Raw genomic sequence first — 26,298 nt, 5'->3', positions numbered from 1 at the left:
TTGGTAGAAGAGATTCTAGGCAGTCCTAATATCCGCAAAATACTGAGAAGAGAATGGCTTCAGTACTGACCTGCTCAACTGATGATGAATGCGGTATAGCATGCAGAATATATCAGATGTCTCAGCAGATAATACTTAAATTAGAACAGGTCATGCTAGTAGGCGCCCCGAAGAGATGAACTGTGCATCAAAATTTGAGGTTGAGCTTGGAAATTAAAGTGGCTACTACTTGAATGATTTGGTAACCGGTCTTACAAGATTTTTTAAATTCATGATTAAACTACTTATTGGGTGTAACCTGTCATCACCAAATGGAATCACTGCTAGCTGCCTGGCAGCCTTCTATGTATTTGACCATACCAGTGTGGTGCTTATTTGTTCTTTTCATGGTAAGTTATGAAGAGGGAGGTGGGGTTGTTACATAATGTTACCTTCTCAAATCAAATCCCTTTATTGTCACTCAACCATATACACAAGTGCAACAGTGGGTGAAAGTCTTGGGTGCAGTTCCGAGCAACACAGCAGTCATGACAGTGATGAGACATATACCAATCTACAATAAACCTCAGATTTACACAACACAATTTACAAAACTTTTGGTAGATGTAGCATTAGTAAAGCCCCTGTAGATGCACATACTGTTCTAGTTCATGCACATTTGTCCACTCCCTGACCCACTTACATAAATTGTGACCTGGAGAGTAGCTGATATGTTAGTGCGCTTTTAGACGTTCCTTTTGTGCACACTAGGGTTTGAAGTTTCTTTTGTTTAAAGACCAGATGGAGTTCTGAAGTTATAAGAGATAAGTTATCAAGAGAGGTTCAGAGCTAAACTTTTCATATGGCAACTTAAAGGCCTCAGGTTTACGTTGTTCTGAGAAATTGACTTTCCCTTGTGTTTGTCAGCAGGACCAAGTCACCAAGTTTTCTGAATATTTGCTCTCTTCTGGCCTTATTATGTATAAACCTAAAGTTATTAGGTTTTGCATAATCATGCCAAAACTTTGATTACATAGTATTTTTGTGACAGTGGCTCAAAGTTTTGACCTATATTGCTTTATGGAAGGGATAATGTACATTCAGTTTATTTTGTGATAATGACCAGCTGACTGCACATTATCCCACTCATTACACAGCTACTTACAAAAATAAATAAAATGTGCATGTAATTGATTGATTTTAGTTGAAATTTGATTATGTGGGAAGAAAAAGGTGCCGAGTGATTCAGCAGTCAATTACAGTATAGCGGTTATGATACAAAAATATTTGACCACAAAATGCCCAGTTTTGTTCAGAATCACGTATTCCAGAGAGCTGTGTAATAATAATTAATAGTAAAAGGATTGCACACAGAATATATAAACAGTCTCTGCAGGGTTTTGGTCTGCTGTTTTTCCAATGTCAATGCTGTCCTCATATAAGTTTCGTATTGCAAATTATCATAATTGATATGTATGTAAAATCCAAACCAAGCTGACAATCACAATAAATACCGAACATCTGCTTTTTGTATCAGAGAGTTTCAGAGAGACCATAGACAAGAAAGGCAACTACTGGGTTCTTGTATGTGGGTCTTAAAGGGATAGTTCACCCAAAAAATTCTGTCATCATTTATTCACCCTCATGTCATTTCAAAACCCTATGACTTTCTTTCTTGCATGGAACATAAATGGAGTTATCAAACATTGGTGTTGTCAAACTTGTTGATGCCGAGGACCCCCAAATACATTTAAAAAATATTTTAGCCTGTTTTTTAAGATTTAAGCATTTAAATATAATTGCAAACTTTCATCAAATTGAAGTGTGTAATTTTTAACAAAATTAAAATGGAAAATGTTTAGTTTTTGTTAAGAATTACTCAATTCAATTTGATAGAATTTTGTTATTAAATTTAAATGCATAAATCTAAAAAATGTTTTTGAGTGTATCATTAATAGGAGAATGCCCAGGCTGCTCTTTTCCATACAATAAAAGACAATCCCTTTAAAGCGTGTGCTTATAATGGGTCTTGCCATACATATACAAGTGTTGGACATACACTCAGTTGACATTTCATGCACCTCATAATAGGAAAAGGAAAATATGAAACGTTTACAAATGATTCAAACATAGGGCCAATTGAAACCATATGGCAACTGAGTAATGTGGGTTATAAAAAGAACACTAGTGGTATATAGTGATTGCCAGACCAGCAGTGCAGACTGTCTGAAACAGTGTGGTGTGGCAGGGTGGACAGGGTTTGTGCCCAGTACTGAAGTAATCTTCCAGGAGACTGGCTGAAGCAAGTTAAGAATGCACTGTACCATGACCAGTGTGCACTCCAGACAACCCAGCCTACATATTACACAAAATGTACCATCACATTAAAATTGTTATAAAGGGAGTTTCTCCACAATTTGGAATGGCCAATTCCCAATGCGCTCTAAGTCCTCGTGGTGGCATAGTGACTCGCCTCAATCCGTGTGGTGGAGGACGAATCACAGTTGCCTCTGCGTCTGAGACAGTCAGTCTGCGCATCTTATTACGTGGCTTGTTGGGCATGATACCGTGGAAACCTAGTGCGTGTGGAGGCTCACGTGATTCTCCGCGGCATCCATGCACAACTCGCCACACGCCCCACTGAGAGCGAGAGCCACATTATAGCGACCACAAGGAGGTTAACCCAACTTGATTCTACCCACCCTAGTAACCGGGCCAGTTGGTTGCTTAGGAAGCCTGACTGGAGTCACTCAGCACGCCCTGGATTTGAACTTGTGACTCCAGGTGTGGTAGTCAGCGTCTTTACTTGCTGAGCTACCCAGGCCCCCCATTTAATGTAACTTGACTTTTTTCCAGTGTGCTAAATAATAACCACCAGTGAAAGACTGATTACACTATATTTAGAAAAGGTTAACAAATAAAGAAGTGCATAAAAGGGTGTTTTTCTCAGTGCTGTGTCAACCGGCACATTTGCTTAGTTAGCTTAAACTGATCCCTGTGTTTCAACAAAAAATGTAGAAGCAGTTCATGCATTTTGTGCTGTTAGGTACAGTTGTGATTGCTGAACCACTAGGTGGCACTAAAAGTACAGTGTAAAGAAAGTCATAGAGCATGAAGTGGTCAAATTCAAGCTTACAGGCTGTGGCCTCTTTAAAACTGTCAGTGCAAGACTTCTGTAACTTTTAGTATTTATTTTCATTGTCCTGCACAATGGCCTGATAAAGGCTTGGGACACTTAAGCCACACTTAAAAATGTATAAATCTCATTGCATTAGATGACAGAATAATAAATAATATCATCACCTATGGAATTGAAAAGATAATAAACGAACAGCTTTTAATTCTAATAAACTTTCATGAAAAGTGTGCTTGTGCTATCTGTCTTTAAAATAAATCCCACTTGGTTTAATGTTTTATTATCTAGCTAATGCAGTGACATTCATACTTTTGTGGCTTTAGTGTCCAAATACTTAGTTATTAATCTGTTACCATCTAGGCAGTGTGTGATTTATTTATTTATTTATTTATATTTTTTTAAGTTGCATTTCACCTCAAAGGTTGGTTTGCAATGCCTGTTTTTGCTGCCTTTTTTAAATAATCAGCTGCATAGAGCGGGCTGGTAATGGGTGGCTGTGTCTATAGTGTTTGTAAAGAGATGGTTGCGGCTTTTGATTGGCACTCTCACCTTTAGTGTCCAGGCCCTGTCTCCCCTGAAGCCAATTAGCTTCAGATAAGGCTATGACAGGTTGTTAGAGCTCTCTGAGGTCGCTGTCCGATTTTAATTGGCATAATGCTCTGCGCTTATTAGCATGCTCGGTCCCCCATGGGGGGAGGTGGCAGGGGCTGACACGGTGTGTTTCAGAAGCTCAGCTGCCAGTGGAGTCAAAGTGTTCAAGTTCAACGGAGATAAATAGAGAAATTTACACTGTATTGACGATGATCTATGGTGGGTGACACTAAGAAAGTATCTGTTTGCATATCAGTGGCAATGGAGAACCAAGTGATCCACAGCTCATGTCTGCATTTAAACCACATTGTATGGCATGTGACAAAGGTTGTTTTAGAGGCCTTACACACTTGCAGTTTGGTCGGAACCTGACCTGGTGTTCTCCTTTATGTGCACTGTGCATGTTTGTGATGACACCAGTTGTACTTAATTTTTCGGTGAACTATTTCTTTAAAGTTCTCTCATCATTTACTCACCCTCATGCCGTACAAGGTATGTATGACTGTCTTTCTTCAGCAAAACACAAACTAAGATTTTTGGAAGAATATTTTAGCTCTGTAGGTCCATAAAATACAAGTGAATGCAGGGTGCCACATTTTTGAAGCCCAAAAAGCCACATATAGCCATTTTATTCAACTCCAGTAGATTAATTAATGTCTTCTGAAGCTAAATGCTAGGAGTGTGTGAGAAATAGATCAATATTTTAATCTTTTAAAACAAAAAATGTTTGCTTCTGGCCAGCTGGTTGATGAGGGTGGTGTTCAAATTGCCACTCACGTGACATAAGCGCGAAAGCCTCCTTTGCATTGATATTCATATATAGATACCTTTTTAGCAGCTGTTTCTATGGACCGCAATACTGTTTCCATACACAAGCAGCTTATGCAGCGGTCTGAGCAAGGAGCTCAGTCTGAGTCATCTCCTCCACTCATTTGCATTCAAACCAGTTCAAATGGCTCTCATTGTTGACTGTTCCAAGATGGCGCCGCAGTTGACGTATCCAAACCAGCTGAATGAGGCATCTGTGTATGAATATCTATGCTCTTCTGTTGTAAACATCACTGCACTTCCGTATTGTTTTTTCATATTTCACACTTCACTTCTTAAATGAACTTACTAACGTGATTAAATGCATTTAAAATGCTTTAAATTAAAACTCTATTTTTCGATTATAATATTGTCTCTGATTATATCTAAATATTATTTTCAAAAATACATATTTAATAGAAGTGCATGCTTATCCTGTTAAATAATGTCCCTACTTAAAACCCTACTGAAATGTACTGATGAAATCAAATCAGACATGACATTTAACATAGCATAGCATTATACATACAGTGCCTCCGGAAAGTATTCACAGCGCTTCACTTTTTCCACATTTTGTTATGTTACAGCCTTATTCCAAAATGGATTAAATTCATTATTGTCCTCAAAATTCTACAAACAATACCCCATAATGACAACATGAAAGAAGTTTGTTTGAAATCTTTGCAAATTTATTAAAAATAAAAAACGGAAAAGAAATCACATGTACATAAGTATTCACAGCCTTTGCCATGACACTCAAAATTGAGCTCCGGTGCATCCTGTTTCCACCTGATCATCCTTGAGGTGTTTCTACAACTAGATTGGAGTCCACCTGTGGTAAATTCAGTCGATTGGACATGATTTGGAAAGGCACACACCTGTCTATATAAGGTCCCACAGTTAACAGTGCATGTCAGAGCACAAACCAAGCCATGAAGTCCAAGGAATTGTCTGTAGACCTCCGAGACAGGATTGTATCGAGGCACAGATCTGGGGAAGGGTACAGAAAAATTTCTGCAGCATTGAAGGTCCCAATGAGCACAGTGGCCTCCATAATCCATAAATGGAAGAAGTTTGGAACCACCAGGACTCTTCCTAGAGCTGGCCGCCCAGCCAAAATGAGCGATCGGGGGAGAAGGGCCTTAGTCAGGAAGGTGACCAAGAACCCGATGGTTACTCTGACAGAGCTCCAGCGTTCCTCTGTGGAAAGAGGAGAACCTTCCAGAAGAACAATCATCTCTGCAGCACTCCACCAATCAGGCCTGTATGGTAGAGTGGCCAGACAGAAGCCACTCCTCAGTAAAAGGCACATTTTGGAGCATGGAGTTTGCCAAAAGGCACCTGAAGGACTCTCAGACCATGAGAAACAAAGATTGAACTCCTTGGCCTGAATGGCAAGCATCATGTCTGGAGGAAACCAGGCACTGCACATCACCTGGCCAATACCATCCCTACAGTGAAGCATGGTGGTGGCAGCATAATGCTGTAGGGATGTTTTTCAGCGGCAGGAACTGGGAGACTAGTCAGGATCGAGGGAAAGATGTATGCAGCAATGTACAGAGACATCCTTGATGAAAACCTGCTCCAGAGCGCTCTGGACCTCAGACTGGTGCGAAGGTTCATCTTCCAACAGGACAACAACCCTAAGCACACAGCCAAGATAACAAAGGAGTGGCTACGGGACAACTCTGTGAATGTCCTTGAGTGGCCCAGCCAGAGCCCAGACTTGAACCCGATTAAACATCTCTGGAGAGATCTGAAAATGGCTGTGCACCGACGCTCCCCATCCAACCTGATGGAGCTTGAGAGGTCCTGCAAAGAAGAATGGGAGAAACTGCCTAAAAATAGGTGTGCCAAGCTTGTAGCATCATACTCAAAAAGACTTGAGGCTGTAATTGGTGCCAAAGGTGCTTCAACAAAGTATTGAGCAAAGGCTGTGAATACTTAAGTACATGTGATTTTTGTTTTGTTTTTTATTTTTAATAAATTTGCAAAGATTTCAAACAAACTTCTTTCACATTGTCATTATGGGGTATTGTTTGTAGAATTGAGGAAAACAATGAATTTAATCCATTTTGGAATAAGGCTGTAACATAACAAAATGTGGAAAAAGTGAAGCGCTGTGAATACTTTTCGGATGCACTGTAGGTCTCAATTTTTCAGGTATTTACAGTTACACTTTGTTCTATTTTTAGTGGCAGTACACAGCCCCCTAAAGCTGCAGACACCCTCTGTATGGTGCTCACTGCCTTTGGAAAGGGGCATGAAGTGTCAGTGTATTGTTCCTTGTTGATTCAGAGTCTTGGTGATGGGGCCTTAACAGCTCTTAAGAGGTTATGGGAAAGAGATTTGAGCTTGATATTGGAGGATGGGGAGTGGGAAAGAATAATAAAAAAAGTTAAAACTATGTCTAGGGATGCAAGGGTAAAAAGGCTCTTCTCTCCCGCTCACATTCGCTTAAATGGTTTCACTTTCAGTTCTTGCAGATTCAGCTTGTAATCGCATTTTAGAGTTCCTTTTGTGCATTGTAGCGATTTCCATGTGCATGCCCGCATTACGTAGGCATAAGTTGTCGCGCATATTTGATACAGATGCTTGTAAAATAATTTAAAAACAAGCAAACAAAAACCGTCCAATCTCCACTATGCGTATTGTCACATTTTTGAACCGCGGTGTGTAGTGCAACGATTACACCCCTAATTTGTTGTAAAAAAAAAAAAGTTTAAAATATTTATGTATTCCTTACATCTAGTGTTTCGATTCAGAAGACATTAATTAATCCACAGTTGTATGGATTACTTTTATGATGGCTATGTGTGCTTTGGGGAGCTTCAATAATTCACTTGCATTTTATGGACCTACAGAGCTGAAACATTCTTCTAAATCTTCGTTTGTGTTCTGCTAAAGAATGACAGTCATACACATCTGGGATGGCATGAGGGTGAGGAAATGATGACAGAATTGTCATTTTTGGGTGAAGTAATCCTTTAAATTCACCGGGGTCCAACTGAGTTAGAAGTGAGTCTGAAAAGAGATCAGTCGCATTCGGATTCAGACCGCAGCAAACGCACCCAGTATAAAAACCGCCTTAAATGTAGCTTGGCTACATGCATTTTTTATTCACGCAAGTCATAACAAGCACCTTTACCTTGTAAACTTAGCACCAATGTGTCAATTAGTAGTAAAAATTTTAACAAATGATTCATTCATTCATTAATATAGCTTTAAAATGGATTTTAACAATAGTAACGTTTTCTATTGGTGAATAGTAACATTTTCTAGCATTTTTTACTTCATTTGGATATAATTGATGTATAATTCACAGAAAAATCTAATAATATGCACTGATACTTTGTTTAAATCAGCATGAAATAACATTCGCATCCCATTTAACTTCTGCAATATGACATATTTCTAAGTGAAACACGATACTCAGTGAGGAAATTTTTTTGAAAGGACTCAAATTTATCCATCTGAAATTGAATGGATTTTAAGAAGTAGGCATTCCATATCAGAGCCTGACCTGAATGTAATTTTTGTTTCAAATAAATAAATTATGTTCAAGAAGGGGCACAAAATGCCAGTATTGAAGCGAGTTCTTTTCAACTGTACATGCTGTCAGACAATGAAGAGGAATGTATATTTATTAACTGTATCCCTCAACCCAAACCCCAAACCTAACCATCAGTGGAGTAAAAATGTAATGTTAGAGGGAAAAATGCAATTTACTTATTGTGCTCCTCAATGATTATGCGAACGAGATCACTTCCTGGTTTCAAGGCATGATCCGAACCCTGGGTCTCCCACGCTGCTAGCGCAGCATGCTTCCTGTCATGCCGCTGGAGAAGGTAACCGCACGGGAGACGATGCAAAAATGTATGATAGGAGATGTCACTTCTCAGCGAGTCGGCATAATGTGGCCAATTCTAGGATACTGGAACTCCCGGAAACAACGTGCCACCTTACCGTGTGATCATGTCAAAACCATCTATTGTCAATTGACCTCTCAAATCAAAGGATAATTTGTACTGTACCCATATGAAACTTGTGCTAATACCATCCATCACACTTTTGTTGAATGATGTTGAATGATATTGTTTATGTCATGATGAAATCCAAGTGCATTCACAAGTCAAACATCAGTTTGCACCATGAACAAGGTTTGCTTTTAACTGTACTGGAACTTCAGAAACATTTCTTTTGAAATGTGAGCATTATCCTTGAGCTCTGTACTGATCCCTTATGTTCAGCCCTTTTCGCACATTATTTTCTCTTTTTTTTTATTTTTTTTATTTATTTATTTTTTTTTTTAAGTGCTGTGAAGATGCAACCATAACTGCAGCACTCAGACCAGGGGGATAAATACCTCTTTCATGAACTTATAGAGATGCAAGATAGAGGCTAAATGCTTTCTCCAAAACGGCTTACTGTTGTCTCAGAGCAATCTTTTAAACGTAAGGATTGGGACATTATCTGGGAGAAAATAACAAGGTACATTGTCCTCAGATTTAAAGGGATTTGAAAGATAAAATTGTGCTTGGCACATTTTAAGCTGTGCGTTCGTCTTTTCCACACTTAATATAGTCTGCTGGCTTTACCACAGACTTGACAAAGGAAGCTTGCAAAACTGTTAATTATACAAACAAGATGTTCTAGATCCATGACTTTTGAAAATGCCGGTTGCCCTCCTCTGCCTTTTTTAATTAGACTGATGGTGTGAACGTTGCCTTGAGTTATGATTAGTTATAGCCTGGTTGCAAGAGCCCACACATGACTGATGGACAGTCAGTGTGGTTCCAGGCAGTTCAGTTTAGCAGTGTCAGCCAGCTAATGAAGCTGGAATCGAGTGCATGTAAGGTAGACCTGGCTTTTTGTGTCTGATTTATGTCTGAAGCATTCATCTGATTCAGAGGGATGTTGAACATCTTTAAAGGAAAACCTGAGCTATTCTTTATCTGAAACATGCACTATTAAACATCAGTTTAATCAAAATTAGTTTCCTAAAGGCACAGCATGTAACTCTGTGCTAAGTCAAATACTTAATGAATCCCTGCGTCCAAATATGCATACTTCCCATACAGTATGCCAAAAAGCACTACGTCAAAACAGTAAGATTACAAAATTGATTAAACTGATAGGAGAAAGAGAGACACAAACATGACACACTTCATCTTTAAGGCTTTTGGTCACACATTTGGTTTGCAGAGCTGATCCAGGCTTTCGGATTGTTCTGCACACATGCTATAAACCCAAATACCGAACATTTGCTCTGGTGACCCTTGCCACGACAACCCCTATATTATCACAGGCTTTCCAAACTGGGCTTTTTTTTGCATACTCTATTTTCTGCCCCATTAATTCTGTCCAGATTGGTCCCTATGGCACAGAGCACCTACGGTTCCCCTGAAATGATACGCCATCAGTTTCAATTTCAGTCAACATGAGAGGCTATTCAACATTTGAGGGCATTCAGGGCGGCTAATCATAGAGGAACTGGCAGTTTATGCATATCCATGGTGCCGTGACCTGGAAGTGGTTCATCCTCAGGTGCTATTCCATGGGGTTTCTGTCGGGAACACTTTATTTATAGCATCCATGTAAAACATATAACATGCTATAATTAATTACTACAAGTATAATTGCAAGCAGGTCCACAAAATGAATGATTACAAGTACAAGTACATATAGTTAGTGGAAGAGTAATATGTGATATGTGCTATTACATTTCAGAAGTAATCCATCTTGCGTTTTTTGCTTGGCGGATGATTTAACAGACAAAAATATCCTACCCTGACATTGGAGAAAATATTAAAATAAAGTTCATTATTATTACTCAGTGCATATTTATGAAAGTGCACAGTAACATGAAAACTATGTTTTAGTGTTCCCTGAGAATGGCTTACCCCAAGTAAAGTTTCTGAAATAGCCTAACTACTTCCATTATTAGTGTCCAAATTTAAGAAGTGTCATGGGTAATGTAACATCCTTACTAGAACCTTTTGAAGGCCAGATGTATCTCCATGCTTTTTTCAAGCTCCTCAGAATGGCGTTAGCTTTAGGCTTGTATGCAAGTAAGTCACTGCTATTATTATGATGCTATTATGTGGACGTAGGCTAGCCGTAATCTTAAATTTGTCTTTAGGCTGCTGCTTGTTGACCTGGTCAGAGTTGGCTCATTCATTGTGTTGCATACAGCCTGGTTGTGTATGACTGTATAGTAGTACTAGCCAGCTATCTGGAGTCCAACCATGGAGCGCTCCTTCCTATTAGTTGATTCTATAAAAAACTCTTGTTCTTTTCCAAGCAGATCCATTGTTTTCAGACCAGATTTTACCATTACTCTTCTTTATCTAAAATGTTTTGAAGGTAATTTATGATACCTACACCGACAACTCCTCAAATTGGTCACCAGAGGTCTCCCTAATGCTTATTCAGGACTCCATTGTCCAGTATTTACATGCCTGTGTCTCTTTACAGTCTGCCTGTAGGGTATATAGCACTTGCTTGCATGCTAGGTAATGTTTTTCTTTATTCATGGTTCAGTTTATAGTCCGTTTCCATTTTAACCCCTTTCCTAGATCATTCTATTGTGGTTTTGGTGTGCGAGTCTGCTTTTTAAAACAAAAGATTTTATGTTTTGCAGTATATAAAATAGGATTTTCAACCTTTACAGAATCAAGGACCCCCCAGCCAACACAGGGAGCTCCAGTGTAGCATATTCCAGGGGTCAGTGGTCTGGTTTGGCCTAAATATTTGAATTTAGACAATAGAGATTTTTTCATCTGTGTTAGATATATTTCTAACTTCCGTTCTGAAGAAAGCTTCCATCATCTACCACTAGTAATTACACACCTTGTAGGATTCTGGACCATTTCATGGGAGGCCTCCAATTGGAGCTTTGCTTTCTGTATGGAACAAGGTTGGATATAATGAAATCAAATGAAGTGGAGGAGGTTTCTAGCGAGGATTAGTGCTATATCAGGCTAAATTGAGGACAGCTCCACCTGCAGTGTCCATGCTGGGGAACACCATTAAAACCCTACAACACAAATTTGGGGTAATAATTCATACCAGGACAGCCAGACAAAGCTCCCTATCTGTTTCTTTCATATGGCTTTGTAACCTCCAAACCAGCTGGTAATGATGTCTCTGAGCCTTAGGATATAAAGAAAGGCTGTTCTACATGGAGCACAAATAAGGCAAACTTATTTTCAGGCAGGGGGGGTTGGACTGCAAAATGTGGGCTGCACCTCAAGGCCTAACATAAAAAGTGTCCCTTAAAGGAATGTTCCGGGTTCAATCCAAGTTAAGCTCTAACGACAGCATTTGTGACATGATGTTGATTACCACAAAAAAAATAAAAAAATAAAAAAAAAATAAAAAAAAACATTTCGACTTGTCTCTCCTTTTTTTCTGTAATTCTAATTCTAAGACCTTGCACACTATTCTCACGTTAAACCTGAACATTGCATCAATGTAGCGGGCGAAAATTCCAAATTCCTTCCCCCAAGTGTGTTAATTTTGGAACATAGTCAGAAGATTCATAGACTTTAAATTATTTATCAAGCTCTAAATGATCCAGTGCTGCTAATTTTTTTCTAAATTTTGTCGATTCTGCATATGGTTTGTTGCTGCCATAGTGAAGTAGGCAGATGGCTGTTGAATTTTCATGAGTTGCCTTTGGAGCCAAAGCTGAGCCGCCTCCCTCCATGATTATGCAGATCTGAGCACCTTAGGGACTCCTCCGGTATTCAGAGAGCTTTTGCCATTTCTCTGCCATCCCTTAAAACAAGTGACATATTCTCCGTCTTGCACGCTCCAAAAACCCTTTCATATGTTAGCATGAGCAATGCCAAGCATGGCTGGGGGAATTCCCTGAAGTCATGGCCCCAGGAGGAAAGAGCAGAGGAGAGAGCCCAGAAAGACGAGAGGAGTAAATCCTTGTTATTTGTCTGCTAATAAAGAATTACCACCTTTTTATTGTTGCGCAGCCTTCATCAAGTCAAATCAAGTCATTTTTATTTGTATAGCGCTTTTCACAACACACATTGTTTCAAAGCAGCTTTACAGGAAATCATGCATTAACAAAAACAAAACAAAAAATGAAACTGTAATATCTGTAATGTCTTACAGTGTCATTGTGTAGTTTGATTAAATATGATTGTAAAATATGTATAGAAATGAAATAATAATTGTATTTAGAACCCCTGTGAGCAAGCTGAAGGCGACTGTGGCAAGGAACACAGAACTCCATAAGATGTTGGTTGATGGAGAAAAATAACCTTGGGAGAAACCAGACTCACTGTGGGGGCCACTTCCCCTCTGGCTAAACAACATGAATATAATGCCAATATTAGTTATTTGTGTGCAGTGCAAGTCATGGTTTTAAATGGGTAAATTAAGTAAGCGTTAAGGTCCAGTGTTTTTAAAATAAAAATAAAAGATGTTTTATGAACTTTAAGATTAATGTCTAATGTCTTTGAAGTCCATCCTGGATTAACTGCAGAAGTTCACATAGATGCATTGTCCTTTGTTAGTTGGCTGATGAAGGCTTTTGTTGGCAGTTAATTGATAGTCTATGTATTCAATTTCAAGAGTGTAGTCCATCAATAGACAAAGGTGATGCAGGCAGAGATTAATGAGGTGCATCGCAGTTCAACCAACAGGTAATTTTGGTGAGGTTCTGTGGGGTCCATCCGAAGTCCAAGGTTCAGGCAGTGGCATGTGAAGTAACCGATGTCTTACAGTTGGAGTTGGCATCAGTTCATCCTTTGAAGTCAAAAGACTGATGTGATGTCTGGCTAGCACTGGCTGTAGTTTGTTGTCATCTCTCAGCAATACATAGCAGTGGAGTCCGACACCAAGCAGGAATGGTGCTGGATCCAGCAGGCTCTGGTAACCTCGGGATATGAATCCTGACAAACAAATAGAATAATATTAGCGTAGATGCCATTCAATTTTATGCAGAGTTATAGATCATGATAGATGTTTCTGGTTCCGGCAGACCTAACTAAAGCAGCCTAATTGTGTGTTGAAGGATAAATTAGGTGTATACCTGGCTAAATAGATGAGTCTTTAGTCTAGACTTAAATGGAGTGAGTGTGTCTGCATCCCGAACAGTGTTAGGGAGACTATTCCATAGTTTAGGAGCCATGTATGAAAAGGATCTACCTCCTTTTGTGGATTTTGATATTCTTGGAATTATTAACAAGCCAGAATTTTATGATCATAATGAACATGTCGGAATATAGCGTGTCAGAAGGTCACTTAAGTACTGTGGAGCTAGACCATTCAAAACTATGTAGTTAACAGAATTTAAAAATTAATACGAAATTTAACAGGTAGCCAATGTAACGATGATAAAATTGAAGTTTATTTACTGAACTTGCTGGACATCCTCCCAGTAATGCATTACAATAATCTAGTCTTGAGGTCATGAACGCATGAATTAATTTTTCGGCATCAGTAACAGAGAGCATGTGTCGTAACTTAGCAATATTTCTCAGGTGGAAGAATGCTGATCTACAAACATTGGAAATGTGATTTTCAAAGGACAGATTGGTATCAAATATAACACCTAAGTTCTTTGCTGAAGAAGATGACGCAACAGTACATCCATCTGTCAAAAAACTATGCCTCTTGCAAAGCCGTGCAGAGAATTGCTTTTGAAAATTGCTTTTCCCTGCAGCTGGTCTCTAGAGGGAATTCTGAGAAGAAGCCAAGCAGAGGAAGCAAATGACAATGTACCATGTTTTAGTGGCCATCTTGGAATCCCAAGGGCAAAGAGTGCATTTAAAGACAGCTTCCGACATCATTCAGTTCATATCCTGAGTATGCTAGTAAGCAGGGTCCAAAATGAACACTTGCCAAGTGGTAAACATTACATGGTTTAAATAGAGTTTTAAGAATTGACAATTCACTAAGCCCCCCTTAAAAGCGCTTCTGACCAATCCTGTCTCAGTAACTGTTGCCCTGCTGCCATTACTCTGACACACGTTGGCTATTTTCCAATGAGAACCTATGGAGGTAATGTGTGTTTGAGTACTTTGAAGCAGGATTTTATTAAAATAATCCAAAACAATTAAAACACGTTGTTGACGGGTCATTGGTGATAGTGACACGAGTTACCCAGAGAGGATACCCTCGTTGTTTTTCTTTCTTTTTTTTTTTTTAAATCTTTAAATAAATCTGGAGAAGAGCCATGTTATGGATTAAACTGTGTCAGCCCTCATTCCCAATTCAACATATAACATCTGGAATGACACCTACTGTACATTTGCGCCAAGGTAAATTAAAGCTATAGTAAAGTGATAGTAAATAAACAGTTCACAGCATCAAAATGAGTGTTATGAGACGTTATAAACTGTTCACTTATGCTAATGTTATTAGATGTGTAATCGCTATTAAATGTTTTTTTTTTCTTTTCAAGTCACTGTAATAATCGTTTGCCTTGATTCTAATTCACAGTATCCACAGTTTTTAATCAAATTACTGTTTTAGCAATTTCTTTTACAAAAAACTAAAGATAAAGATGCATTAAAATGTCACTCTTCATACCAGCCCACATTCTGTTTATGAGAATATTTTGCCAAAAAATGCATCTTTCATGTCAATCTCCTGTTCATTCCAATGGGGAGTTCTGCAGAGCTTGTCAGAGTGAGCATCTGTAACCAAGGGGGGCAGTTATGTCTGAAGCCCCATTCACATTGCCAACAGCTTTGTGGGTGGATGTCACTAGTCTATTTTTTATGTGTAGTGGACGTTCCTACTGCTGGTCGCTCTAAATTTATTGGTTGGCTGCACAACTGGCCATAGCTCAAACTTACTCAGAATCCTGACAACAACTGACGCAGTTTTCCATGCATTTTTTAAATGATCTTTTTATTATTATATCCATGTATTTGATTATAGACAAATTATGTACAACAGTCGCTGTTGCTTGTGTCACCAGATCTCGTTGAAAACAAATGGTCTACTGTCGCTTTGTTGCTGTGAGTCACTGACAATGTGAACGGGGCTTGAATCGTGCTGATGTACTGTTAAGTTTCAGATAAAAAACACAAGGGGTAGCTAGGGCTGGGAACCGAGAAGCAGTTCTTATTCAGAATCGGTTACATGTTTAAAAAAAATACCAGAACTGAATGATTTTCTTTAGAACAATTCTCAAACACGCATTCATCCGCCGATGTGGATTGGACACTGTACTAAAATACTCTAACAGTGTTTCCTGCTCTACCATTCAGTTGCTATGCAACACCGCTACTAAGGTCACATCCACATGAATATTTTTTGGTTTGAAAGTGCATTGGTTTTTTCTACATTTACGCCTCTTACATACACTGGAATAGCATTTACCTCCACCGAAAATGGAGCGTTTAGAAAACGCTCTCTATCACCACATGCTTTGGTGAACTATGAAGGTAGAAAACTGAAATCAGAGATTTAAAACGAAAATAAATTAGTGTTGACATACAGTGAGACGAATGTAGTCAGATTCCTGACTCTAATGAGCCAGTACTTCTGAATCTACAGCACGGCACATACAGCATGACCAGGGAAGTCCCATTCCCGAACGATTCCCAACTCTTGTCTGCTGGTACTTTTTAGTTAATGAAAAACGAACTGAATTGCTAGTCTCTCATTTCGTCATGTCTGACTCTAAATTAACTGTTACATTTTAATGTGTACCTTAGGATTGTGGGACTTAAATCAGAGTAACACTTGATATGACAATGTGTAGATATATATTCACATTATAACTTTTGTTGTAATTAGTGGTATTTTATAAAAAATTTTGAATTACTAAAATATCTTCAGTCTGTGTCAACACACCTTTTGCAAGAATCTGTTCTGTAAAAGTATGAAATTATCTCATAATTTGGCAGGCTGCTGAGGGCAGTAAATTCAAGAAGAATTGCATTTCTGATTGCCAAATGTTTTTTCTCCATCAAAACTACTAAAAGATTCATTTATGGACCAGAATCATTTAGGGAATTTGGAGCCGGAATTGCTAAATTCCTTACGATTCCCATACCTAGGGATAGCTCATGGTTGATTAATCAACTGTTCGTCCAACAAGTTCAATGATAAAGTCGACTAATTTATCTGCATTTTTTTTTTTTCAAATATCTTTTTTTTTTATTTATTTTTTTAGGTTTGATATTTTCAGCAAATTAGTGCACTGACAGCATGCTTTGCTTTAGACAGTTCGTACAGTAAAGCCCTCTCGCAAAAGTTATTTATTTAAATTGATCCTCTTTAAAGCATCGCCTCAGTAGGGCTGCAACTAACGATTATTTTGATAATTGACTCAAATTCGACGGTTCTGCGATTATTGCAACAAATAATAATTAGCTCTTAACTGACAAAAAAGGTTGTATTAAATATGCTTACTAACAATAAAGAGGACAAAATCATCTTTTATAAATACCTCTAAATGATAATAAATTATTAAGTTTAATTCAGTAAAAAAATCACTGCGAAAAAATTATATTGTTATCAAGTGTTTTGTCTTGTTTTCCATTTAAAATTGTATAAAAATCCTTAAAACAAGATATATTTACTTGAGAAGCAACATAAGATATTTAGACTTGCTTTCAGAGAATGTATCTTGAATATACTGTAAGTGTATTTGTCAAAATATACTTATATTCAGTATATATTCTTTTGTTTTGCACAATCAACTAAAAACAATGTGTCGCAACTTGTCTGTTTGTTTATGACTTTATACGTTTTTGGAAAATTCACCATCAGATATTTATGTTGAATGTCAATATGTTTTATAAATTCAACCTGTCTTTGGCAGGTATGGCAAAAAGGACCCTGATTCTAAGCATTCAAAAGATGAATGAAGAAAATCCATTTATGAATGCAACTGTACATAGTTTCATTTTTTAGAACAGCTATTCCAGTATGCAGTTGTTGAGAAGTGCAATGAACCCTAGATGGAATATCTGCTTTGTGAAGAAGATGTGTAACATGTTGCATTGGTTCTTCTCCACCTCTGTGTGGCCAGCACAACAACTAGAGAACCAATTACACTGTAAGAAAACGCCTTATCGCGACCATTAGTGCGTGCTTCGGTCACCATTCAGTCTGGGGCAACTGACAACAACACATCTTAAATTTGATTCATTTTTGTGGATGCATGGAGAGCAAATCTTCATGGTTATTTTTGATTGGCAGTGTGAAGATTAGTCCGTTTGTTTAAGAGAGCTTGTGGTTGTTATTTGAATTGGGACTGCATTTCCTTATTCGTCCGTATCAGTTCAGCGAATTACTTGACATAAATAGACAAACAACAAGTGAAGGAAAGTATATGCGTAGGCCTCCTTGCTCTTTGTAATTGCCTGTTGTCTCTGGGGTGCGCTATCTGGAAAACTGGCTGAAATTCCTACTTTATTTGCTGACAGTTGTGTAGGATGAGAGAGATGGAGAGTTCTGAATACCATCATTAGTCCCTGGCTGGAGAAACAAGCTCTTCATGCTGAGAGGGACAAAACGACACAGAAGAAAGAAAAGAGAAAGAAGTACAGCAGGCTAGAGAGGTGAGGGGAGAGATTCAGTAGAGGAACGTAGAAAAGAAGGACAAACCAAGAGAAAGCAAAAACATGTTGCATTGGTTTTTATCTGGAAAGAGAGTGAAGAAAGAAAGTCAAGAGAAACAAAGATGTAGATTTGAAGGATTTGAATGAAAGTATGAGCAGTAGTAATAGTGATGATTGTCTTTATGTCAGTTCCTATAGCTTTATGGTTTGTCTGCAGTCAACCTGTTGAGAAAGATTTTCTTACCATTGCTCACCAGCAATACTGGCATGCTGCATTCAACCCAAATTATGGATGTTAACAACATATTGAATCGTTCACCAGTGTGGGTGAACAGAGGAACACAATGCTAGATAAATAATTAGAAATGACAACTTTATAAATATCTTAGTTGATTTGTCATTAATGTTTGATTGGAATGCTAGTTCAAATGCACATGCGATTTTGAGTTGGTGTCTAAACAAAGGTGGTTAGCTTCTTGTAGAAACAACTACATTGCAAAAGATTAGACTTAGAAAGTAATCAGGAGATAAGATATTTTGACTTACATTTAAAGCGGCCAATCACAGTTCAGTTTGTATTTACATGTTGTTTCAGGGAAGATTTATCTAAAACAGCTGATTGGCTTTGAAAAAAATAATTAATATAATGGCAGCAGTTGCATAGATAATCACACCAAAATAATATATTTCAAAATGTGTGAAGACTTCATAATCAGAATTTCCATTCATCCAACAGTAACAAGTAGTGATTATTTCACAGACATAACTAGAAAATAAAGCTGAATACACAATTCTGCTTGTGGATTTCTAGTTGACTTGCTACCAAGAGCCTCCAGCAAAACTCTTGAGTATCTTTCAAAGATTTGATGTCACTAACCTGGCAAACTTTGGAAAATCTTTTGATTTAGCTCTTCCTCAGAAGCACTCATTGTAGCACCCCGGTACCTTGTGAACCTGACTTTGTTTCTAGGCAGTGTTGCATGTACCTTAAAGGGATAGTTCACCCAAAAATGAAAATTCTCTCATCAATTACTCACCCTCATGCCATCCCAGATGTGAACGACTTTAGTTCTTCTGCAGAACACAGAGATTTTTAGAAGAATATTTCAGCTCTGTAGGTCCATACAATGCTACTGAATGGTGATCAGGCGTTTGAAGCTCCAAAAAGGAGATAAAGTCAGCATAAAGGTAATCCATACGACTCCTGTGGTTTAATCAATGTCTTCTGAAGAGATCCAGTTGGTTTTGGGTGAGAACAGACCAAAATATAACTCCTTTATTCACTGTACATATACACATCGTAGATGGCATGAGGGTGAATGCATTGTGAGAGAATTTAAATTTTTGGGTTTAAGTAACGCTTTAAATTAAACTGGTGTTTCACTGGAACTAAGTGACTGTTGAGACTGTGAACACAAGACTTGAAGTGTTTTAATATTTGCTGATGTTAATTCTGATGCTGAAATGCTGAATATGTGCAGAAGGCTGCAGTAAATTACACAACACAGTTGAGCACTGGTTTAGTAATTAAGAAACTGTTAATATAAACAGTTTGCCAGAATATAATCAACATTAGAATGAATGAAAATGTTACAGCTCAGCGGTCTCGTGTCAAGACATTTGCTATGTGTTCTATGCAAAATTTAATTTAAACTGAACTTGTGCAAATCTATGAAATGCCTCTGTTTTTAAATGCTGCATGTGGATATTTGAGTATGTCCTTGTTAAAACACTTGATTGAACTAATTAGTCCATGGAGGAATTACCTGATTAGTTTAACCTAGTGCTTGATTAAAGTCTAGAGATTCCCCTTATGAATCCATATTGTTTTCAGATTACTTTGCAGGTGTAATATTCAATCTAATGAAAGCTCTTTCTCTCTTTCAGACTCAGGCAGATCAATGTCGGTATGTAGTGGGTAGTGTACTGAGTGAAAATGAAGAGAAACCTGATGAAGAGCTACAGCGTCTGTACGAGAAGTTTGGCTACAAGGTCATCTCTTTCCCAGAAGTCACCTGTGCTGTGATGTCCTCATTTCCCAACAGATGTGCTCTGTCTCCTATCTGTGGGGCCTATAGAGTCTACCCTGAACTTGGACAATATATAAAGGTAACCATTATGTTTTTTGTTGTTGTGATTCATGTGAGGTCAGTTTGTGTGGGCCTGCTGACTGGCGTCTCTCATTAGGAGTTCTGTGCAGTTATCTGTGCTGTGAAGGTAATGTGATGGATGTTGCACTACTGACCATGTGTTAACCCAAATGAGATGGAACACGTGAAAATTAGAGTTATTTGTATAGGTATCACTTTTCTAGTGAACTAGTGATAGAAAATGCAGTGGTGTTCCTGTTGTCTGCTTTCAATCATTCTATGATGTTTGCCCTAATAATGGACTGGTTTTATATCTGTATGGAAGCCCTGAAAGGCAAAATTATATATATATATATATATATATATATATATATATATATATATATATATATATATATATATTAGTGTTGTTGACGTTAACGCGTTTATAATGCGTTAACACAAAATTCGTTTAACGGCACACATTTTTTAATGCCGTTAACACGTAATATGACCCATTGAATAAACCGTAGTTCATGAGAAGTGAGTCAGTTCACGCAAACGCCGCTAATGTCATATGCATTGACCGTCGGGAAAACAGATGGTGGAAGACATTATGCTGAGACCTGCGGCAAGCATTTTATCAATGTAGCATAACAGTAGAACATGCCCACAAAGCACAGGTAGAGCTCATAACTTTGAAACATGAATGCAGCGACAAGAGCTGCCATTTGAACACCTGCCTTGCATGGCCAATGTGTCCAGGAATTATCAAGTTTGCTGGACAAATTGGAAAAAATCCAGTCATCTCATTTCGGTGTTTATTTTGTGCTGTAATGCAAATGAACTAAGCATGCATATTTGAAGCTCTGTTATTTCAGGTATTTCACTAAATAACTTAGAATTCTGCTCTAAAGATCATGTTTGTGCTTAGTTTAAATGCAAGTAGTATAATTAAGAGAAATGGTGTGCTAGCACTTTTTTTTCTTTTACTACACTGACATATGCTAATGATTGATGTGTCATAAACCAGATACTCTCCTTCGAAAACCGAACATAAGTGGTCAAAAAAAAAGTAAAGAAAAAAAGACTCATCATATGGCCAGTTATAGCTAACAGTGATGTGTCTCGATTGTCCACTTCTGATTGGATCACCCAAAACGCATCTACGGGCATGAGCTGTTCTTTTATGCTTGTTTACATGTTATCATGAATAAACTCCCCCGTTGCCATGTGTGCGAGTTTGTGAATTAATTTCGGGATCTACTCACCTGTCAATCAACCGATACGCTAAAGCAAGAGTTTTAAACTATATGCCTAATGTCCTTCTCCTCCAGAAGGCAGCAACAAAAGACTGTATCGATGCAATTCTGAAGTGAATTGCTTTTGAACTGCTTTTGCCAGTGTGAGGGATACAACTTCATAAACTGTCAGGAAAGTTAAACATCCGTGGCAGCGGAGACAATTTTTGAATATGCCGGACATTGATATGTTTTAATGGTCAAAAAACAGTAATTACCGGCTAACGGAAACCCTGCTGCTGTCTCCAAGGTTCTGTCACAGTGTTTCTGTTTCATAGTGCACTAGCCAATTATGCAGAAGTTGGAGACATTGCTGGAACCCTACAGGTAATCTACACTGTCATTAACCCATTTAATCCCACCGGTTACAATTGTGACCCGGGTCTAAAAGGAGTTTTTGATATATTTTGCACAGAGTTGTCAATTGTAAATGACAGTGCAGACTTTTTTTGCAGGAGTGGTGCAAATAGTCACATGACCAGAGCTATTTAAATACACTGTGCTCCTGGAAAGATTATGTCTGTCAAAACTCCATAAAAAGAATCGAATAAGTCCTGTCATAATACAATTGATACTGTACGTAATTTGAATCGAGTTGTACTGTGTTTATTTTCTGTTGTTCAACTCTGTTGGTGGGGTAGGTTTTGTGTGGATGACTGAAAAATACATCTGGATGAAGCATATTTTGTCCACACATGTTTATAGAGTTATTGCGATTAATTTCGATTAACTACAGAAAATTATGCGATTAACTGCGATTAAATACTTTAACAGTTTGACAGCCCTAATATATATATATAAAAACACTCACGTACACCTCTACGCCTACTTATTCATGCAGTTATCTAATCAGCCAATCATGTGGCAGCAGTGCAATGCATAAAATCATGCAGATATGGGTCAGGAGCTTTAGTTAAGGTTCACATCAACCATCAGAATGGAGAAAAAAATGTAATCTCAGTGATTTCAACCGTGACATGATTTTTGCTGCCAGATGGGCTGGTTTGAGTATTTCTGTAACTGCTGATCTCTTGGGATTTTCACATGCAACAATTTCTAGAGTTTACTCAGAATAGTGCCAAAAACAAAAAACATCCAGTGAGCGGCAGTTCTGCGGACGGAAGCGCCTTACTGATGAGAGAGGTCAACGGAGAATGGCCAGGCTGGTTCGAGCTGACAGAAAGGCCACGGTAACTCAGATAACCCCTCTGTACAACTGTAGTGAGCAGAATAGCATCTCAGAATGCACAACATGTCAAACCTTGAGGCAGATAGACTACAACAGCAGAAGACCACATCGGGCTCTGGGGCTGCAGTGGGCACAGGATCACCAAAACTGCACAGTTAAAGATGGGAAAAACATAGTGTGGTCTGATGAATTTCGATTTCTGCTGAGGTACACAGATGGTAGGCCCACTGCAGCCTCAGCTTTCTGTTCTTGGCTGACAGAAATGGAACCCGACGTGGTCTTCTGCTGTTGTAGCCCATCCGCCTCAAGGTTTGACGTGTTGTACATTCACATGGTGCATACCTAATGAAGTGTTCGGTGAGTGTATATACAGTATATATATCTGTATATTAGTGTTAAAAAATCAACTTCAGGCAAGTCTGATGGGCATCATGTCACAATAACAGAAAAAAAAAAAACATTCTCTGTGTAAACTTGTCTGTTGGTATGGCTTTTGCCCTATGTGGAAGACAAATGCGTGGTTGCGAGAACAGGAGTGGTCGGGAAGCAAATCACTGCAGCAGAGAGTGGGTGAACATGGAGTAAAATTGAGTTGAAGCATTGGGGATAGAAACTTGCATTAGCGGGTGGGTGTGGGATGGAAAAAACAGTCCCATGCAGACCTCTAATTCATCGTGTTCTCAGAGAATCATAGAATCAGTGCAGCAACACAGTGATTCATGGTATCGATTTTTCGTAACTGTTATCCAGTTAGGTCAGCAGCAGCAGCAGTAGTAGTATAGTATTTTTATTACATATATGTTTTAGTTGGCACTCTAATCAGTACCAGAATACCCCCAGATGGCTGTAAAAGTACATTGGGGAACCTGCATGCCAAGCATGGCAAAAATTGGTGACCATGTCGCTCACGATATGAGTGTGACAGTCTGTCCTAGATGCCGAATTGGCATAGAGGTAGTCCCATACAGTCACAGAGCGGTCTATACCAGATGCTCACTTATTTCATTTAGCAAAAAAGGATGAATTTGTCTTGCTGCTATCCTTTATCACAAGGAATTTCTGTAGTAACGCACCGGTGTACTGAATGATTATAGAGCACCCACAATAATATGACTGTCAGACTTTTTACTGAGGTTGGACTCATAAACCTTAACCATAAAGTGTCTCTAGGCACAATGCAGCAACAGGTCTCTGTCCAGTTGCGCAAGAATTGCACAAATAATGGACAAAACTATGACGTAAGAACAGTGAAAGCCACCAGTTTCACTTGTTGACCTACACCACTCTTCCTCCTTGCACACTTTCTCTCTCTGTCTCACTCCACAACTCACACACACCTCTACTCAAACTTGGCCTGGCTGACAGCTTATTAAAAGTAGTGCAATAGTTACATGGGCAGTGTGGTGTAGGAGTCAGCTCAAGATGTTGCATGATGGGATTGTGTATGTGAGGTTTTGTAATGTGATGTATATGGAGCGGCAGAGTGTACAAAGATCAGAGTGAGCAGATGAATAATGGAGAGGGATTCAGAAGTGTGTAAATGTGTCTTGTGTATGTATGTGTGTAGGCAGGGACATGTCTTTACAATGATTTATTGAATAGGGTCTGGCAGAAATTTGGGCTCTGAGACTTTATTATGGAACTAAAGTAAGACTTCCTGCAAAGGCTGCTGTACGCCCACCACTTCCAACAACACATGCGCTACACTTATATCTAGAAGACAATTTTGTTCATAGTCGAAAATCCTGAGTGCATATGCAAAGACATCTATTTAATGTGTGCATTGTCATATGGAAAATTTAATTGCTATTGTGTTTGCTCATCTGCAATAAATCGCTGAGATGTTGCTTGTTGGATGTTCGGATATTCAGCAGATTTTTTTGCAATGTTTATGCATTAGAATGTTTGTGAATTCACTCCCTTTACATATGGCACGTAAAATATGATGCATTTCTTTGTAGGGTTGTGCCGATAGACGATGATCTCGGGGAACGACGATGGTCAGAGTGATCGCCAATAGCTGTTGCCTTTGACAATGTCAAGATGAAATTTGGCTTGTTTTCCCATTAATGTATTACATTATTATTATTATTAGGCTATTATTATTATCAAATTAATATTACAAATAATTCTCACTCTTTCTTTGTTACTGTCTTCTGAATTTTTTTTTAGCAAGAACAGTATCGTCTATGAGTGCTGCAAATGACCTCAGACATCTCAGCTCAGGAGGTGCTTGGAGTTCATTTCGCTTTATTTCCACAGAGCAGTTTATTGTGACCACAACTCTGCAGCCTATACATCTGTGATTAAATCATAAAATAATACAAAAACACATTCACCTCGAATCATGGTTTATATTTCAGTGATATCATCATTATAATTATTGTTTTTACATTTATAATTGGTTTTATGTCTTCATTTGTGTAAGTAATGTTCCACCTGCATGTTTAGACAGATACTTGCCTGACAGTAAATGGAAAGGTGGTTACTTATTTATATTTTTATTTTTTTATCACTTCGTAATTTTAATTGCTTTTTTATTTCGTTTGGAGTGCAATTTGAATTTTAGAAATGTATTTAAGTTTTTCGGTTTTTAAATAAATGTATTTAATTTTCAATGCAAAATCACTAAAGCGAGAATATTCACCGATCCCTCGGCCTAACCCCCGGGTTGCCAATGTAATTGGATATATATATTGTGGAGGAGGAAACAAAACTAATTTATTCACACACATGATGGATTTTCCCAGACAATGAAATACCTGACCGGTAGAGAATGCACAGATTTTCCAAAGAGATGTTGTCCTTCACAACACTTGTAAAGCCATCTTTCAATTAGCTGAACAACACACATTTTAATTGCACTTCATTTTTTTCCAGTTTCATTTGAATTTTTAGTTAAAATAAAAAATACAGTTCAAAGTTTGAAATTAAGGTGTCTTGCTTTATTGTGTTGGCTTAACCCTAACCCTGCTTAAAGAAAATTACCCCATTGTACTACCTAGCATCCAACCAGCGGTAATACTGGTGTTCGTTGGTTTGAATGTGAACATGGCCCCCCCGCCAACATCCCCCCCCCCCCCCGGCACTCCTGCACGAGATGCTGAATAAACTAAAACGAAACGGCCAAAGACATTTGACGTGGATTACAAACTGCAGGGTGCAGCCATGATTAGCTAGGAGTGTGACATCTCTATTCAGTTCAATATTTTAATAGACACCGATGCTACAAAAATACTGGCATTACCAAGATCTGACTAAATTCACTTCCCATCCACTGTTTGATCACAGTCGGCTGTTCTCAAACCCTCACTTGTCTGCCCGTACGCTTGTGTCTCGTGATGAATGCAGCGCTCCTGCATGAGACTGCACTGTTTTTAATCAAAATACCCCTCTTTAGGTGATATTAATGTAAACAGATGGGATTAAATCTGCACTGTCTTGACGAGATATTAAAGCAAACACAGCCGCTAATGTATAAGCAGACGGGACAAATTCTTCAAAATGTTAGATTTGTGCGATGTCTAAATATATATAAGCAGCATGTCTGTTATAGGCATTCTTACTGCATCAAATCAGTATTAATGTAGATCTAATAATCACACAGTAAAGAGTGTCAGATATTTAAGTACTTTCATTTGCATTCAATTACCTTTTTAAAGTTTTTATATTATAATTT

At 38.3% G+C, this 26,298-nt stretch overlaps 1 protein-coding gene across 1 annotated transcript in view; it reads left to right on the top strand.

Moving 5' to 3' along the window:
• The window catches only part of LOC127448626 (testis-expressed protein 264 homolog), a 115,649-nt gene that overhangs the window by 2,659 nt on the left and 86,692 nt on the right, over positions 1-26,298 (top strand). Inside the window, exon 2 of the mRNA XM_051711299.1 lies at positions 19,948-20,169. Within this exon, the coding sequence (XP_051567259.1) occupies positions 19,948-20,169 (222 nt within the window). The remainder of the gene's footprint in view (positions 1-19,947; positions 20,170-26,298) is intronic.

The sequence above is a fragment of the Myxocyprinus asiaticus genome, chromosome 12 (genome assembly GCF_019703515.2).
Source record: "Myxocyprinus asiaticus isolate MX2 ecotype Aquarium Trade chromosome 12, UBuf_Myxa_2, whole genome shotgun sequence".
NCBI lineage: Eukaryota > Metazoa > Chordata > Actinopteri > Cypriniformes > Catostomidae > Myxocyprinus > Myxocyprinus asiaticus.
Note: the sequence above shows the minus strand (reverse complement) of the source record. Positions and strands in the feature narration are given on the sequence as shown.